Genomic DNA, 19873 nt, shown 5'->3' with positions numbered 1-19873 from the left:
GTTAATTAAAGTGTAAAACTTTACTACTTAGAATAGAAGTTGGAGTAGCAAAATAGCATTAAGAATGTCTTTCTTCTAGGCATGCAGCTGTCTTGGTTGAAACAATCAAGAAGGGCATTCATGATGCTGATGCAGAAGCCAGAGTGGAGGCAAGAAAGTGAGTTTTGACTATGTTTTGCTCTGAAAAATTGTATGTTTTACATGAGCAATAGAAAGCTCTAATCGGAGGTGAGCGGCTAACGATGGCTGAAGAGGAGGACACAGGTTGAAAATTGATGTTTCTGTTCTTGGAATCCTGAATTACTGTCTAGTTTCTTTTGCAAAAGACATTCTAGAAGTTGAAGGAAATAATACTGTCATGTAGCATTTGAGGATTCTACTGAAACAGGAGTCATAATGGTTAATACTGCTGCATGTAGTCATTCTTCCCCCTTTCCCCCCCCCCCCCCTTAAGTCTGTAAACAACTGCAGTGCTTTGACTAGTGAGTAGGTCAGAAAAGAATTTCTCTTGCTTCCCCACAGAATTGGTAAGTGAATGTGAGAATTTCAGAGGATGGACTTATGTTATTTTGAAAAGATTAATTCAGTCAATGTAGCTGTTTGGGTTTTTTTATGATTTGATGACTAGTATTGTATGCATTACATATTTTCAGTCTGAGTTCCTTTCCCTCCCATCCCTGGTTCGTTCTGTAATCTTTCCTTCCTGACTCCACACTATGAAGAAAGCAGAGCAATTATATGTGGTTATTCTCATTTTGCAGGGCTTATCTGGGTCTTAGAAATCACTTTCCTAGTGAAGCTGAGACTCTCTACAATTCTCTTGAGCCGCCCTATCAAAGAAGCCTCCAGACCTACTTGAAGAATTCTGGCAGTATAGCATCTCTCCCTCAGTCAGACAGGTCATCCTCCAGCTCACAGGAGAGCCTAAAGTAAGGATCACTTAAGTATTTCTGGGCCTGTTAATAAATAAAAACTGTTTCTCAAAAGCAAATGAGCCAGACTTCTGTGGTGTACAGAAAAGCTGTAATTGTATTTTGTCACTTTTTTTTAAATAAAAAAACTTTTATTGTCTTTTGCTATATGACAGTATTACCCCAACAAGGTAAGGGCAGTCATTAACTGGATTTTAGCAGACTGTTCTTATTCATATATTCCTTAACAGCCTCAGTTACACCAAAATATCTTCACGGTTCACATACTGATGTCCAGCATTCTGGTGCAAGGACTAAGTCTAGGAAAGAAATAATGGCGTTACTCCTTTTTTTTATCCCTTTTCACTGAGAAGGATGAGAAAGAGACATCAACAGTGAGATTCATTCAGATAGGAGATTTTTTTTCCCCGTTTCCACAGTATTGAGTATGTATTAGCAGTATTTTGCAGCTCTGCCAATTACTAGAGGGTAGGTGTATACTGCAGTCAGTGGTGTATTAAGATGTGTAGACAATCTTGAGCTGAATAGATTAAAGTTTGTTTAGGTACCAATAGCAAAAGAATCTACTGGCTTTTTAGTTGAGATGTAAAATAGTAGTAGTATGTGCTGATTTTTTTAAATTCTAGAAAGCTTCCTCAAAGTGTTTAATCCTGTTAAAATTTTAATTCAGATGCTTCATTTCCACAGCCAGAGAACTTGTCTTCTCACTTTTGATTTGAAAGCAGAGACTGCTTCCAGCATATTGGAGGTTAATTTTTTCTTTTTGGCTGCTGCCTTAAATACCAGAGGCTTATCTTATCTTTCCAATGATACTTGTAATTATAAAAAAAAATTAAAAATAAAAAATTATATTTCTGCCTTCTAAGATAGATGCTGAGTTCTCCCTTTATAGGCTAGCTTAGGAAATACGGGTATGGTTTTCCTAGAAGTCTGATCCTCCATGACTTTCGACCCTCTGAACTTAGAGCTCTTGCAGATCATTGATCAAAAATAGTTTTAAAGAGGGTGGTGAAATAAGAGCAATGTGGTGACTTGTGCCTACCTATATGAAACTGCTTAAATGAAATGCCAGTTGCAATAGACAGTGGAAGTTGTCTGGGCCTTCTGTTTGGAGCAACTTGTGTAAGGTCAGGATGCACCCAGGAGGTCTGCCTTGGCCTCCTCCACTCAGTTACAGCAAAATACCTCCAAAACACTACGTAGTAGTGTCAGAAAAGCAGGTGGTATTCATAATAAGCTACAAATACATGATCTTCTCTGAGGAGTTAGGTAATGGTACTGACCTCTATTATCATTGAGCATCTGAGCTAACTAAATAAATACACAGTATGAGGCATCTCTTTTCTTTAGCTTTTTTCTATAAAATTAGAGAGGGATTATTTTTACTGAAGCTGAGACTCTAGACTCAGGTTATAATTTGACTATTGATGAAATAGTCAACTATTTCAGCAAATACAAACTTTCCCAATCAGGTGAATGTTTAGATGGCTAGATATGAATCAATGAATGAAGTGTCATGCTTTAATAGTGTTTTTTTTTTGCTTTTCCCTGGTCCCTCTGACTGCATTTTGCCTTTCTGAACAAGGCAGAAGGAAGGACTCAGAGTTGAACTTGAGTAGACAGAACAATTTTGCTTCAGCAACTACCCATTTTTGCAGTTAGAGTAAAGGGAAATGGGGAGAAAACATAGAGGAGAAGACATGGGATTTTTTTTCTTTTTATAAATTGTGGGAGTGTCTAACATTCAAATGGGAAATTCAGTCTAGCTGCTTAGAAGTTACAGCATTTTCCTTTTTAATTTGTAACTTGATTCTTGGGAGATACAGCACTGGAGGAGGCTTATGAATTGTGCACCTGTTTTGCTTGTTACTGCAGACACTACTTCACATTTCTTTCGTAAATCAAGCTTCTTGTGTAGCTCCCACTATTTTTGTTTGATGGCTGTTTTATAAGATCAGCTCTGTGGCTAAAACCTTGTACTGACCACCTTAAATGTTTCTGTGACCAAGTCTGGAATGCCTGAACTTTGTGTTAGCAAAGTGTGCCTATTGGTAACCAAAGGATTAATGCTTTGTGATAAAGACGTAACTTTATAAAATACAAAAAGAGAAGATGATTGTGTTTTCCTTACCATTCTGTATTTAATGTCTTTTTCTAAAATATGCTGAGAAGGTTGAAGGGGAGAAAAGAACAGAAGATTTTTTTTTTTCTCTTTTATTATATGTTGTTGTATTTTATTATATGTTGCCTTTTGGATCTGATACATAAGACTTAACTTATTGGGTTTATTGACTTTTTTTTTCCCAGTCGGCCTCTATCTTCTAAATGGTCTGCAGCCAGCCCAGCAAGCCTTGCAGGCAGAGGTAACGTGGTTGCAATATAGGGTAGTGCACAGTAATTATTCTTCACGTTCTTTGAATTAAAAGTTTTAAATGCAGCTTAAAATTTTACTGTCTTAAGCATTTACCTTATTTCCAATTTGAATAATGGTGTGTGTCACTACAAACTCACCTGGAGCTAAGATTGCCTGGTACTTGCTTCACATTTTATGTGTTTTCAGTTGTTGCAAGTATAAGACCTAATTTGCTATTAATTGATCATCTGTCTTGGAGTTTTGTCATGGAGCAGTCACTCTCAAAGAAACAAAACATTATTCTATGGTCTATTCGTGATTATTAGGCACATGGCAATTGGAAGTGAAGGAATCATTTTACCTTTTATCTATTCCCATGTAGCTGCTGCTCTTTATAAAAAACAAAAACCCACAGATTTGTAATGCAAAGAGTTTAATTTTGTCTTGAGTTTTCACAGTTGAATATCTTCATTCTCTTTTCACATAATGTCTTTGTAACTATTGTGGAGTAAATCACTGAACTCTCTTTTACAAACGGCCAGTAATTTAGAGTGCTTGTTTTCTGCATACAGAAACTGTTACGGGCCAGTAAAGTTTTGAAGACATAAACCAATGGTTAAAATTAACTGAACAGTTAATATTCAGTAAATAATTGGAAGTGAATATAAAAATACTTCACAGAAGATTAGACCCTAAAGCAATTCATGGTATGCATTCAGCTTCCTTGTGGCTTCATCTTAGCTGAAGTGTGGGAATATTATCTTCCCTCAGTATCACAAGGGGTGCTGTGGATTTCCTTAAGTTTGTGAAGCATTCAATAATGTAATAAATCATATAATTCTGAACTTTTTATGTAACTTGTACTAGGGTGGGAGCACATAGCTTGTATTAAATAATGCTAAAGTTTCATGCTGTATGAAGATAAATACTACTGTAAAATAAACTGTTCTTTGTCTGAATTTCATAGCAACACCAGGTCTAGTTTGCTTCTAACCTCAACAACACTTTGTTTAATATTAGCTTGACTTAGACTTTTTTACATTGTTTTCTGTACTTTTTGCAGGTATGCTGCAGTAGTAGAAAATGTTAACCTTTTAAACATAATTAATTTTATTCATTATCAACTAATTTCCTAAATTTATTTCTATTTTTAATTTTCTAGTTTCAGGCAGCAGTAAAAGCGTTCCAAGCCTAGGAACTCTGCAAAGGTCTCGCAGTGACATTGATGTTAATGCTGCTGCAGGTGCGAAGGCCCGCCATGCTGCTGGACAGACAGCTGGAGCTGGGCGCTTGTCAGCAGCTGGTCTGCCTCCAGGATCTTATGCTTCGCTAGGTAAGGGAAACATCTTTACAATACAGGGAAATATTTTTTTGAGGTTTTTGATCAAAAAGTACAGGAAAATACTTCTACATTTGAAAAATTGGCATCATTCTTAGTATTCAAGTATTGCAAAAGAGCAGGTGTTCTGAAGTAAGTTACCAACTTTCCTAGATGTTTTATTTTTCTTGTGCTGGAAGAATGCCGATGCAAAGAATGTATCCATACTATGATCTTTAAATGTGTTAATCTGGAGTGGAATATTGGAAGGAGAGGTACCTTCACTTAACAGCAGATGGTGATCATGGCTGCTTTGTTTCTAGAAGTAATAGGGAAATGAGTGTTAAGACTCTAGATTCTCCATTTTTCTCAGCTCTTTAGCTGACTATTTTACAATGCTAGAGAGACATACTGGCAGTAAGTGGTGGCTTCTTCATGTAGTACAGAAGTGTTTTACACATTAATATATAACATTTGATTTCATAGATTTCTTCCTAAGCATATTGGTGGAACTGTGTGTATGTTTTTATCTAGGTGACAGTCTTCATTGGTAGGAATAGTTGCTGCTAGACATAGAAAGTTCTACAAATGACAAGAGTGCAGAAAAAAGTATTTGATAGTGGTGGTAGATGCTAGAACCTCCACTAAGTGGGGAGGATAAAGGAATATGGGCATGTTTTTGTTCTTTTTAGGTTATTCATACTGTAGGGGTAGCAATGGGGGGAGTGAGGTTCAGTGTTCGCAAAACTGTTAGTTTTTTCTTCTCAGCTTATGTGCCAGCTAGATCACCAAGGAGACACGTCCTAATGTTAGTATTGCTGAAGATGATCATGAGAGGCAGAGAAACTATGTAGTCCTGATTTACCTTGTGTTTGGGGAGATGTTAGGATACACTTAGGCTACGGTTTTCAAAGTTTTTTGGTTCTGCTTTTTAAAATTTAAGTTAAAAACTATTTTACCTGAGTTGATTCTTTTGTCATCAGGGCCTGCTTGAATGGTTTGAACATCGTCAATTTTAGGATTAAGTTTATGAGCATGAGCAGTGCTCACTAAAAGGAACATGTGCTACTTGAAATAGTAATTCGGGGTGTTGGGCTCCCTCTAGTGCCCACGGGGTGGGAGTCAGAGAACCTGCTGAGTAGCAGGTGGGGACACCAAAGTTAGGCTGCTCACTTTGCTGGGTGGAGGAGATATACTCTTGGCCATTGCTTGAGGTATTCTCAGTGCCTCCTAGCTTAATGCCTAGAAGCCTGATATAGGCGGGATGATTATTCTCCAAGATCAGGGTGTTGCCTGGTCTGGTTTGGTGTGCAACAGGATATACTCTGAATCTTGGACAAAACTGGAGTTCAGCTGTTGTGGGAAGTAAAAGTGACAGTGATAGAAAGAAAAAAAAAGTCAAACAAAGCATCTCTGTTAATCTGTCGTCTTTATGCTGCTGAAATGAAGGGACTACTTTGATGTTAAGAGTTTCACAGAAAATTAGCTCTTGATTGGAGTATTGGTTTGCTTTCAGAACATTTTAAGCAATATGTGATTCATGCCCAGAATTTTGTAAGCAAGGGTTGAGGAGGCCACTGAGGTTTTCAGGGAAGTAAATAATGGTGGTTTTATGCAGGAAAATAACAGAAATAAAGAAATAGCTTTTTCTCTTTTGTAGTTTATAGATTTGCTGAGTGGGGGAGAGGAATAAATAGGCTGTACATCCAGGTCATATTCTTTTGAAGGATTTGAGTAGCTGGAAAGCTCTGCTGTGCTAGCAGACACAGTTACTTGTGGAGAAGAATGCAATGGTAGTATGAAATGGCAAAATAATGCGATACTAGCCATGTATAGTAAAGTCAAATCCTGTTAGAGATGATATAAGGTTAGTGATAGTCAAGGAGACCAAGGTTTGTTTAGTCACACAAAAGCAGTACTGCTTGATTGATCTTGGCTTGTTCTCTTAACAAGTTTTTTAATAGTGCGAAGGTAACCTAAATGACACATACCTGTCCCCTCTTACCTATGTAGAGAGTGTGCTGGTTGTGTGTTTGGCTATCAATTAACTATGGAATCCACCTCAAAATATTGTTTGCTCTTATTTTTCAAAAGGTAGTGGTAAAATGAATGGAGTGTGAATACAAGCAAGTGCCATGTTTCAGAAAATAGGCTAATTTGTTAACTTCTCCCCTTTGTTCATTTTAAGGGGTTTTTTTATACTAAATCCAAATATGACAACTTAAATGACAGAATTGTCAAGATAATGCTGACCATGATACTAAAATGCCTAGAAAATGTTACTGTAGTTCCATAATGCTTTCCACATCATCTCAGGTGTTGCAGTCAATACCAAAATAAATAACATTGTCTCCTCTGGAGCTTGAATTTAGTTTCAGTTTCACCCTTACTTACAGATAAATGTCTACCTTTTGCTTAAGCAGCTGCCAAATTTAGAGCCTCAGAGGACCACAATTTTGTGAGCATAGTAATCTATAATTGTCTCCACCTGTCTCTTCCCTTTTTATTATTAATAGAACTCTTGCTTATTTGTGTTTGGGTTTTTTTAAAAAAGACTGTTCTAGAAGCATGAGAACATCATCTACTTAAGTTATGCTAAATGTTGACTATCTTTGACATCCTTAAATATGAATGTCCTTTCTGAGGAGGCTTGAGCTGTAATTATAGATGTCTCATGCTAAATATTTTAATTTTTATTGTTACTGTCAGAATATGTATGCACTACCTTCCAGCTGAACTGGTAAATCTTTAAAGCTTTTAAAACAGAGTGGAATTTCTCCCATTTGTTCTTCATCTTTATTGTGATCTCTTTTTCTCTCCTGTCCCTTATCCCAGGTGAGGCTTCATGCTTAGTAGCAAATTTCATAACAAATAGAAATATTGTGGTTCAGTAATGACATAAATATGTACTGATGCTTCAGTAACTGTTGACACCAAGCCTGAAATAGTTTATAAATATTTTATTGTAAGGGTTTGCTCAAATCTGAGTAATATGGAGAGATTTGACATCCCTGTGGAGGGTACTTTTACCCTGTTCTGTAATTTTGTACCTTGGACTGAGAGAAACCAACTTTACTTAAAGTAGCCCATACATGCATGAATTAGATAAAGAAGATGTCTGCTGTATTTAATATTAATGTATTTTCCTTAATTAAAGTTTTATGACTCTGCTGTGAACACCTTTATTCTAACACACTAAGTTTTCCATGTTTCTTTGCCTGCTTTTTCAACAAAGAGGATACTTCTGACAAGATGGATGGTAAGAAATTGTTTAGTCTGTCCTCTGATTCTATTAAATATTTAATACAGTGTCTTTTATGTAAAATTACTGATGTTTAATATATTTGTCTGTTCATTAACAAAATACTATGCTGTTTTCATTAACCCCATGTAATCTTGATGTCTTAATGTATATTGTTTTATTGCTGTATTTGTCAACATTTTTGATTGTTCTGTATCAGCAACATAAACTTTATCAGAAATTGGATGTTACTCCTGTTTTTTAAAAAAAAGCTCTATTAATTACAGAGCAATTTTATAATCAATACATGCTTTTTAAAATGAGCTCTAGTTCCATCATGTTTCATAGTTTTACCTATAAAGTCAAATTTTTTGACTTCTTGGCAGAGCGGCACTGGGAGAGCAGAAGGTGCCTGACCACATTATTAAGGATTTCTTTTAAAAAGTAAAACTAAATCTTCTCTTTCAAAAGTACTCTATCAAAATCTAGTCTAGCTACAAAACTTTATGTGCCTGTAAATCCTGTAATAAAATGTAATTCTATTAAAGAATAATTTGTTAAGACGACCTGCCTGGTAAAATAGATTACCAAGTATTCCAGCTAAGTTTTAGTGCCTCTCTTTTCTTAATTTGCTGTGCTAAACACATGGAGGGAAATGTCATATATTTTTATCCTAACTGCAAAGCAGTTGAGAATCAGGCTTCTCATAACAGTTGTCTTTTTCAGGTGTAAGTAATGCTTCCCATATACAGTGACAGAGTCCCAGCTTGGTGCCTGATAATTCTAGTTCTAATTTATTGCTGGGGAACACTTAAGTCAGTTATGTTTGCTACTTTAATAATTCTTGTCACATGTGTTTATTAAACAGTACATGTTTTGAAGAATGAGTAGTTAACTGGAAGCAAAGCAGGCAATATTTTTCATAGAAATGAAAACAGTAAGAAGGTTAATCTCTAAAATCCAGAATCCTGAATAATTTTAAAGCACAGATAATGAGTTCTTTGAGAAGAATTTTTGAGAACTTTGAGAACTTTTTGGAAGAATTTGAGCCATTTTTGAGTATTGCAGATGGCCAGCCTACTTTAATAAAATGAGGGGAGATTGTACAGTGCAGTAATGTCTGTCTCGCTTATTTCCATAACAGATTGCCTTATGTTATATACAGTAGGATTTACTTATAACTCTCTGTGCTGAACACTTGAGCTTTTGCATGTTGTCACCAGCAATAAAGGTTCTTGGGGCCACGTGTACAGGATTTTTCTTTTCTTCAGACCAGTAGTCACAACTAATGGTGTCCCATGCATCTATTTAAAAATAGTAGTTGAAGTGCTACAAAATTGATAGTAATTACAGGGGTTTTTCCTAGTGGATATCTGTAGGGATGATGTGCGAGACAATGAACACAGCTTAGCTCCCCAGCTGTAGTTCTGTGATACCTGATCTAACTGCCACCAGGAGGAACTAATCCTTTTTCCTTTTCCCACTAATCTTGGCCCCATGTTTTTACCACTTCTTTTACTAGTGCCTTGTAACACTCTGTTATCAATCACTGTAGGTGAACAAACTCCAGAAAACTGTTTGCATAAACAAAAGTAAATAGTATTCTGTTATTTAGCTTTTGGAGCTGACAGTGAGCCTTTAGCCATCCAAACCAGGTGGTAGTGCAAGGGTGGTGAAACAGGCCCCCCCCCCCCCCCCCTTTCAGGAGCAACTATGTTAGCCTGGCTTAGGTGTTGCATAGAACCTGCCTTCCAAGATCCAGCCCTGGAAGAATGTTGGATTGGGGGGGTGGGGGTAGTTTAGGGTTTGGGGTTTTTTAATACAGACTGGCAAATTTGATCTGGAAAACTCTGAGGCACTCCTACATACCTATTACTGGAACAGATTTTTGTGAAGAAGCATTGAAATTCACACTGAATTAACTTTCTAGAGGGAGTTTTTAAAAATATTGCCTTGAAGACAAGATAATATGAGAAAGCAATAACCAGATTTGCTGAGAAAGTTAAGTTCAGGCTAGCCAAAGACACTAAAAGACATTTTAATCATTGTAGTTCTCTTACAAGGCAGAAATGGCAGAGTAAAAACAAAAATTGAAATAGTCTTTGATTTTTTTTTTTGAGGCATTTAACATTTTTTGTCGCTACTAATATATATTTTATTCCATAATCAGATTTGTTTCAAAAGAACTTTGAGATAGGAAGGACTGCTGTTAGATAGCTTCCCATCAATTCCTAGGTACTGACGTCAGTAAAAAGATTTGTCTGACTCTCATTTTGTCATAAGCAAGCCCTGTTAAGCTCGGCATACTTGTTCAAGTGCGATCTGGTTTCAACAAGCTCATGTTACTTCTACTTCTCTGAGCAAAACTTGATCTTGTGCATATAGATCTTCAGAGTAATCATGGATTAAATTCAGAGAAATCCTCCTTGCTGCCAGTTTGTATCAAATTATCACTGTCCAGTGTGGGAAATGCTGTCATTGTGTTTCTCTCTGAGATAATTTATAATAGTCTGTTTTATATTTTCAGAAGAGCTTGCAGTAAAATATTTTTACTGTCTGTTTTGATCTGTACATGTCATTTTGTTGACTTACCTCATAGATATTTTTTTCTATTTTTTTTTTTTGTGGTTTCGTAAGTTTGGAAGGCAGTGTTATATATTGTGTTCTTGTAAATCACTAACAGTGTAGTGTGGATGTTTCTTGATAATTTTGCTTCAGTTCAATAAAGGAGTTGCAACATAAAAGCTTTAGATCTTTTGGCTTGACAAAATTTGTCAAGATTCGTAAGATTAATCTCAAAAAGGAATTGGAGAGACACAGTATTGTTTGGAATATCATGTATTTTATTATTTTTTCTGTTTAGGAACAGCTTCTGAAGATGGTAAGAAAATATTTTGTTAGAATAGCTAATATTTTCAGCTTCATATTTTCATTGATACAAATTAAGCTTTAAAAGTAGAATGTGGTCTTTCTGGGGCTTTGTGGAGGTTCATAATTCCAGATAGCTTATGCATCTAATAATTTGTTGTCATGTAGTATTTTTAAAATTCTTTTGCTTGTATTTTAATTCTCAAGTACTCATCTGCAGTAGAAGTGTCATTGTTTAACATTTTTAGCGTGAAAATATAGGAGCTTTATAATTTTGCATTTGTTTTTTAAAGCGAATCTTATCACAGAAAATTTCATCAAATGTGTTCACGCTCTGGGAAGCAGGTGCTACTATTATCCATCTCTCTGAGACTTGGGAATTAATTTTCAGTACACTATTAACATTTAAACCTGTCATTAGTGAATGGATGTAGACACTCCAAGTGAGTTAAGAGTTCATTTGCCTCACAAATACAAACTTTATTTTTACTTTGATAAGATTGAACCAGGTTCCAAGCGATAATTTAACATAGTATCAAAATAGTGGCACTCTGTATCCCTAAGTTTTTGGGCCAAATTCTGGACGTGGTTACATGCCTTGCAGTCTCACAGCACTCAGTGGGAAAACATTGCCATTGCACGGGGATAACTAGTAGAGTTTGGAGTAATCTAACCGTTCTTGCTAGTATATTACTTTCTAATAGTTTAGTGAATAACATCCTTTATCCTGATTTTCTTCTTATAGACTCTCATCTATGGCTATTCCCTCTACTTGGATGAATAATATTAACTTGGTTGGTCTCCAAATTCTGCTGTGGAAAGCCTAAAGAGGCTAGAACTAAATAATAGTCTGTGTACTTAATTCTTCTGGGTCAAATATTGACTCTACTTGTCTAGAAAATATTTTAATTATGCTGTTTCTAAAAGTGGATTACTTGTTGAGCTAGATCCACCCTGTACAAGCTTTTTGTGTTTTGTTCTTGTACCTTGTAAGAATTATGGTTAGCATCGTTTTGGTTTTTGTTTCATTTTTCTGTTTGAGAGGCTGGAAATGTAGTATACAACTCTAGTATTTTCTTTTATGAATAACCTTTCAGTTACCTATGATTCATCCAACTGGGGTCTTCCTTTCTTTTGTAATTTCATTGTATACTCTCGATGTTATGAGGAACATGGCTAATAATGCAGAAAGATCTAACCCAAAACCAAGATGGTTTGGCATTCTAGAGAGAAGTGAATCTATTGTTTTAGTTGTAGATACTCAGTTTAATCTGTCTCTTCCTCAGCTCTTCTATCTGTTGAGGAGACTAATATTTCCTTATATCATGTCATCACTGAGAAGTACTTAAGTGTACTCAGTCTTAGCAAAATGCTGTAAAAGGCTTGGGCAATACTGTAGAAGTCTATATGACTGTGGCCAGGAAAACAGTAGAACCTTCAGTAATAGGAAAGCTGGTGTTCAGATTTCTAAAAAGAGGAGTGAAGTTAGGAAGAAACCTCAGAACCCTATTCAAAAAATATCCAACATAATTTTTGTAGTTTCATGACAGCGGAAGTAGAATTACAACCACAAGTAATCATGAGAAGACTGTACCTGATATAGCAACGTTAGCATATGCGTTGCTTATTATATTTAATAAACTTCCCTTTTTTTAATGTCATCAACCTATTTATGTAGGAAGCAAGAACTAGCTAGCTAGTTCAGGGTGTTTAAATGATAGTGTGTAAATTGCTTACTCAAACATGTAGCATCAGAGGAGAAGTATTTTGATTCCTCAACTATAAGTCCTTCAAGGTGTTCAAATTTCTACTAATTATCCCAAGCAAATTTTCACCAATTGAGTTATGTTATACTTCTTTATCTACGGAAACTTAAGAAAATATTAGTAAATGCTACTGATGCTTTGCTTTCTACATTACTGTGAAAAACTGATTTAATGCTATATTTCTTTTATAGGTCGTGTACGAACAAAGCTTTCAACACCTTCTGTTGGTATTGGAAATTCTAAAACAGATTCCAGAGGACGGAGTAGAACCAAAGTGGTGTCACAGTCTCAGCGTATGTATTTTCTGTTTGTCAGTTATACCTGATAGAGGCCAAATGCTCAAGCATATATTCATTGACCAATGGCTACAGTCAAAGTTAATTTAAAAAAAAAAAGCTACATACTGAGTTGTTGTTCTGTGCCTTAGGTTCATCATCGCCAGACAAAAATGAAGGTATTTTTTTCAGTGTTTTGGGTCAGTGGTATTTGCATGCTTTTCTAATTCATGTTGTTTTTCTCTGGGCAAAATACTAGCTTAGGTCTTAGTTTGCCAATTAAATTAGATAAAGTAACAGGAAATGAAATCTACCCTTAAATTCTGTCTTCAATTATAACTTCTCAACATTCTTTTCCCCCCTTTCTGACCTCCCCAACATGAAACACCAGTAAATTTCTGTCAGTTACATATGATACATGGATCTGTAATACAGAAGAATAGGTAGGCTGGATGGTGTCCTCTGTTATCTGCAAAACCTCATTTTTCATTTTTCAAGAAGTCTTATTTTTCAGCCAGAAATACCTATTTTTATTTTAAGCTAGGCACTACTCTAGCTTTTGGATATATATACTCCTCTTGTATTACAGCTGTTACCTTTACTTAATTCTTCTTTGGATTAAAAATACAAAATCCTAACTTTATAGTAAGTTACTTGGCCTATATTGAATCAAAGGGTTAAAACAAGCAATTTACTGTATGTCAGCTAATCCACAGTAATTTTCTATGTCTGTTTAGAAACGAAAGCAAATGCAGAATTTCCAGTCTAGCTGAGCACTCTGTCATTAATTAAAAAGACCCGATTACCTCACATTCTTTGGCACTGGCTGACCTACAGCAATTTGTTCACACATCTGATGTCTCCAACAGATGACATCTCATTAAGCTCTGTAGTGTTTTCAGATTCTCATCTTTGTCTAATCAAGTAAAATGCAAAGAAATTAATGAAAGGAAGACAAGTTAACAATAAAATTAAAATAAATTAACCAGTCTTGTAGTTTGTCAGGTCTAATGTTATAAACCTAGTTAATTATATGGGTTTTGAATTTTCCAATACAATTATTTTGCTATCAGTAACCATATCCACTTTCTTTTAATAAAAGCCCTTAATTCAGTGTTTAATGGCAGAAACATTTATCTTCGTAGCATTGACTGCATTTATCGTGAATAGAATGACTTTTGAGGTTAAAAAAGCAGGTAAAAGAGTTTTGGGTTTTTTTTCCTCTTAGAGTACTTACCATATAGTTTTGCATTACTTCATTTTCCAAAAATACAGTTGTATCGGACCTGATCCAATGCTTGCAGGTTATGTGAAATAAAACTTTAAAAAAATCTGAACAGATAAATAAATATAAAGTAATAAAATCCAATAACAGTAACTCTTTTAAGTCATTATTTGCTTTGACAGTGCTCTAATGCCACAAGTGTTTGTGGGATGAGAGCTTGAAAATAAAGTCTAGTTATTTGCTGCGACAAAGGTTGTGCAAAATTTGTTTTATGTTTTCAGTGTTAAGATGACTATACTATATCATAAGCAAAGAATATTTGGATTAATAATTTAAGGAGGGGAGGTAACAGGTAACAGTCCTGCCAAATCACTTTTTCCCTTTATGAAAAGCTGTAAGCAGTGTCTGTAACACTCTTTTCATTAGTATTGGGAAAGTTCTGAAATCAGCTTTTTGAAAATAACTTCATACATTGAATAGATTTGGTAAATTCTTAAAAAGTTAAGGTGTGTGTTAAACTGTTTGGGGGAGAGGTTAAATTCAGGTAGGAATATAAGACTTTTGTGATGATCACCGTCATGTAATATTAATTAAACTGCCTGTATATTCAGGGAAACAAACTGAAGTTTTTCAGTTTTACTAATAATGACAGTTTTTTTCCCCAAGAGAATTCATTTTCACATGGTATTAATGTCTAAAGAGATAAGTTGAATTGATACTGAAATAACTAGATTTGTCTACATGTGACGATGTGTGAAAATTAAATGCATGAATGCACCTTTACAGCCTTTTATTATGACTTCTGTTCAGAACTGATGGCTTCAGATAGCTCATTATAACCTGTCAGTGGGGGAGAACAAGAATTCTGAGATGTTTTAAGGAAGATAAAGAGGACAAATACAAATGGACAGGTGAAGGAGAATTGTCAGGCACTGTATGCCAACTATTTGGGTGATGCTTCATGTGACTGAAAATTTTCACAGCATTGTAGGGAGCGAGATGCTTGATGTTTCCGTACAGGGGATTGTTTTAGTTCCCCAGCTTATAGTGGGGAAAACGGCTTCATATTAGATTTAAGCTTTTATTTTTTTAAAAAAAACACTGTAACACAGATGCTTTTGTAAATTTAGGTTTACAACTGTTTAGCACTTTTGTTCAACGATCATTTTGTGAAAGACTTGCAAATTTGAATGCTTTTACAAAAGATACTTTTAGGGTTTTGGAAGCCCTTTACTCTTCCTCTTCTATTTTTAAATTGTAACGTAAAAGAAATGCATATACAATCTATAGCTCATTATTTTATTCTTATCTATGGAAAAAAATTGTTCCATTTTTTTCCTTTCCCTTCCTGTTTGATTGTCAGGTAATTCAGCAAGGTGTGCTAAATTGCATTACAATCTTCATTCAGAGAAAAAGAATTACATTTCTGAATGGCAAAAAATTCTTCCTTTTATACTTCACATTAATTTTAAAGAGGAAAACCTGAAATTCTATGCAAGTCTTTTCAGTTGTGCCATTGTGAGTTGTTTTTTTTTTTGTCATCCACTGCACCTGCAGCTCAGTTCCTTTACTGTCTGTCTCAATTAAAAAAACAAAACAAAACAAAATGTTTTGGCCTTGTGTGTAACTTTCGTTCAGCTGTTGAACTTCTTGAATCTTTTTGGCAATGTAATATTCTTTTAAAGTAATATGAAGGCTACAGTTTCATGTTTAATTGAAATTTAATTCTTCAGTATTATCCAGTTCTTGATTAGAAAGCTGAAGAATTGTAATTTGCTTGTGCAGCTTTGCTTCATCTGCTTTATACATATAGCATCTGAGTTTAGTTCTTCAACTGTGGAAGCTACTTGAAAGCACTGCTTTAGCATAACCCCCTTGTGGCTTTTTTTCCTGTGTGAAATGACTAAAGCTTTCTTATTTCCATTTGCCATCCATTTTTTTAATCTGCTCTGCTCCCTCCCTCTTCATGGATTATAAACCCCTACCCTAATTCTGCCTTTACACTTGTTCAGGATCACAGTCTGCTAACCCCATTGGTGGTAAGAGTCTACAGAATTTGTGTATACATCATTGTTTGATCACCTGTTTGACATGTCTCATTTAAGGACCCTATTCAGCAGAAATTCTGGCTCGCTTTTTTCTGTGTGCTGCACTTACCTAATTGGATGTAATCCTTATTTAGATGGCAGTAGAGATGGGAGGGTTTGTCATTTTGGAATTCTGTTTTAGTAACCCTTATTTCATCATTCAGTTCACTTAAATCTGCTACAGGTAGTAGTACTGACAACAGTATGCCAATGCTGTTATTAGCATAATATTTTGAGGATATGAAGCTTTATTTGGTTTATTTATGCTATAGTGGTACACTTTGCAGGTCAGACAATAGAAAGATAAATAACGTATTAGAATGAGAGGTTGCATTTTTTCTGTATATTGTGAGAAGAGTACGTTTTTCAGGTTTCTGACCTATTGAAGAAAATCTTTTAAAAGTCTCTGGCACAGTGAAAACTTTTACAATATTTTCATTGTTTTAAAGAGATATAAAATATCAGAGGTTAGGAAGAAAGCATAGTAATACCAGGTCTTAAGTGGAAATCCCCTGATAAGAAGAAACTGCCAAACCCTTAATTTTTGCAGACCACAGCAATTTTATAGATTTGTCTATTCTTTTTTTGCTCTAGCAGTTATGCTTGTTTTTTCCAGGCTGTGTAGTATTTTATTTATCATTTCTGCTGAATAGGTCCATAGTTTGGAAAAGGGATTTTGCAAAATAATCATTTCAAGTTTGAATTCAAACAATGAATCTGAAAGTATATGCATGGTACATTATTTTAGTTCTCTCCCTTCCACTCAGCATATGTTTTGTTTAGGATTTTCTTTCTTTTCCCATATGGTCAAGCTTTAATCAACTTGTATCCTTTTTAAATGTGCCACATAAAAAGTAACCCATGACACTCACTTGAGATGTTGCATGTTAAGTCTATAGATTCGATCGCATAGCTGTGGTCATACAGTTACCTGATTATTTTTAAAATATTAATGAAATGTTCGTATCTGTATGTAAATTGACCTGTGGTTAAGATTATGTTTTGCTTTTTATTTGGTCAGACTTCTTGAATTCTGCAGCTGGAAACAATATCTTTATGTTGGTAGCATAAATTGATTATAACTAGAGAAGAATGGGTTCTTTGTTAGAGCTTACAACTTAAATTTTCTGTAATTAAAATCCCAAAGTTAGGGAACAGTGACCAGTTTCTGGTAGTGAGTACAGTGTGTTGAAATGAGCATTTATAGCACTTTGTAATGTGCAGTTTTGATTAATAAAAATATAAGATACTTAAGTCTTGATAATTTTTTAGTTTGTTTAAAACTAATTGAAGATTTTACTGATTGAAGATTCAAATTCTTTGAATTTGTGGGGTAACCTCCACAGAAATGAACATGAGTATTTTAATTGTCTTCAGTGACATTTTATTTAACTTACCAGAGAGTAGTGCTTGAAGACCCCATGCTTTTAAAAACAAGGGAGACGAGTTTAAAAGTTAGGAAAATAATGTTATTTAATTATAACACTGTTTGCATTGGAAGAGCTGGGGTAATTAAATAACCAGTTTAAAGTTGCTCCCTTTAGCTTTATAGCAGTTCTTTTATTTTCTTTTATAATAGAAAATGTGATTAGTGAGACCATGTAGCTTTAGAAATGAACACACCAATGTTCGTTCATGTTGGGGACATTGGAACTGTTGAGGAAGAATAGAAATAATATTTATGCTATCTTGAGCGTATCTAGTGCTAAATACCATGTCAAGTGCTTCCTTGCATTGATAATTTTATCTGCTTTGTATGTAGTGCTGTAAGAACGTGGACCAGGGTTTTCTATTTCACATTTTTACCTTGTAAGTTTTTCCAGACCATTTCAATCTACCACCACTTTCCTACTAACTCTAAGCATTTTTTCTTTATAACCGTGGTTGTTTATCTTCTATGCTGTTACTTATATTTATTCATTTTGCCTTCAGCTGGCAGTAGATCTGGGTCTCCTGGAAGAGTTTTGACAACAACCACACTTTCCACTATGAACACAGGAGTTCAGAGAGTGTTAGTGAATCCTGCAACTGCACAAAAACGAAGCAAAATCCCACGAAGTCAGGGATGCAGTAGAGAAGCTAGTCCTTCTAGATTGTCAGTAGGTAAGAATCACTGACTAACTCTTGGTTTCTTTATAGGCCTTCTTACTTCAAGTGCTGGATATCTACAGTTTGCATTTAATTATAGGTAGTTGATAAAGTAGGAATTCATCTCAATAAAAATCTAAACCGTACCTGTTTTCTGAGGCTAGTCTTTGATGTACAAGACAGTTTTAAATTTAAGCTGAAACTTTATTTTTTTGCTGTCAGAATGCAGTAGTTGTTCTTTTCCCCACTTCCTTGTCTTCCTTACCTCTTTCACTTTCTTCACTTCTTATCCCCACCCCCAAAATACCCACATGCGTTGAATGGAGGTGTGATACCATTTTGAAAAGATTTTCTTCTTTACTTTTGTGAGTCTTCTACGTATGTGTGCGTGCATGTGTTATACTTCTGTGATACAAAAATTAGTATCATACTACTTAAACCTCATGGTATAATCTGACTGCACTTTATTACAAACAATATTATTGAAAAATATCAGTTGATTTCAGTGGCATTGCCGTTCTTTGTTTTGTATTTTGATTTTTACCTTAGCTGTATTAACTTTGTTTTCCTTCTTTAGAAAGCTCTGTGTTTTTTCATTTGCATTACTGTTGACTCACTTGATCTTGAGCACAAATTCTGAATCGATACTCTGTTTGTATTTTTTGTTGATTATTTCCCCTCCATCCTTTTCAAGAGGTTTTTTAACCATTCTGTAAAGCGTTGTTAAAGCCCCATTTTTAGCTGTGCGAAGAAATAATTTCACTGAACTGGCTACACTTAGTGTAATCCAGCACAATCAAGAAAGTGTGTGGAAACAGTTAAGACTTACAATATGGCATAATTGTCAGTGTCTCTTCGTAGGAGTACATCTTTGATCTTATTGCGAAACAGAATTGCATTAAAACTGCAACTTTTCTTATGTCTTCTCCCTTCTGTGCTGCTGTTTGTCTGTACCCTGAATCATACTAGCACGAGGCAGCCGCATTCCTCGGCCTAGTGTGAGTCAGGGCTGCAGTCGGGAGGCCAGCCGTGAAAGTAGCAGGGACACAAGCCCTGTCCGCTCTTTTCCACCCCTTGGTAAGTACTCAGAGCCCCTTGTTGTGCATGGCTGTCTTTGCCCTTTATTATTTGCACCTAACGAACCCATGCCTCCTTCATTTAGCTTGTAGCTGGCCACCATTATTTTCCCTTCCTTTGACTCACCACTTACTTGGATGGAGAATTGACCAATGCGTGAATGGGTTGCACACTTGAAAAATGCTTTGCTAGTGTTAGTCTTGTCTTGAAAACTAAGCCTGGAAAGGTGTGTGATACACAGTGCCTAGATGCTTTTTTTTGAAAGGGCAATTCCACTTTTGGAAAGTTTTTTGCAATTATGTGTTTCTCCTTTTATTATAGCACTCATTGCTTGGGTGCAGTTAGATAATCCATTTCTCAGTGACCAGCTAGAGCAAAGAATAGTGTGTGGCTGTCATCCTCTCCTCTGCCTTTCCTTGCATCAATAGCCAAGGTCTGCTGTTGTTCAAAATTGCTCCCTAGTCAGTGAATCATTTTGGTGTATAAAAAGAAAATACGCTTCCTTTTATGTCTCCTTAGCTATATTGTCATCACTGTGTTATGTGAAAAAATAATAAAAATTGTAACTTTTTGGTATTAAAGTAAGTAAATATGATGGTGAAGATAAGGGACCAATCTCCCGAAGCAGAAGTGTGTTCAGAGG

At 35.3% G+C, this 19873-nt stretch overlaps 1 protein-coding gene across 45 annotated transcripts in view; it reads left to right on the top strand.

Moving 5' to 3' along the window:
* Positions 1–19873, top strand: part of CLASP2 (cytoplasmic linker associated protein 2) — a 152631-nt gene that overhangs the window by 92899 nt on the left and 39859 nt on the right. For 16 of the 45 annotated variants that reach the window (XM_049816872.1, XM_049816879.1, XM_049816888.1 and 13 more), the window contains 11 exons: positions 80–157; positions 762–929; positions 3240–3295; positions 4448–4618; positions 7839–7862; positions 10708–10725; positions 12670–12771; positions 12906–12932; positions 15991–16017; positions 17998–18168; positions 19123–19230. In XM_049816872.1, coding sequence (XP_049672829.1) covers positions 80–157; positions 762–929; positions 3240–3295; positions 4448–4618; positions 7839–7862; positions 10708–10725; positions 12670–12771; positions 12906–12932; positions 15991–16017; positions 17998–18168; positions 19123–19230 — 950 coding nt within the window. The remainder of the gene's footprint in view (positions 1–79; positions 158–761; positions 930–3239; positions 3296–4447; positions 4619–7838; positions 7863–10707; positions 10726–12669; positions 12772–12905; positions 12933–15990; positions 16018–17997; positions 18169–19122; positions 19231–19873) is intronic. The other 29 variants (XM_049816886.1, XM_049816894.1, XM_049816890.1 and 26 more) reach the window with 9 other exon arrangements.

This window comes from Accipiter gentilis, chromosome 14 (assembly GCF_929443795.1).
Source record: "Accipiter gentilis chromosome 14, bAccGen1.1, whole genome shotgun sequence".
Taxonomy (NCBI): Eukaryota; Metazoa; Chordata; class Aves; order Accipitriformes; family Accipitridae; genus Astur; species Astur gentilis.
The sequence above is the reverse complement of the archived record's forward strand: the minus strand, read 5'-3'. Positions and strand labels throughout refer to the sequence as shown.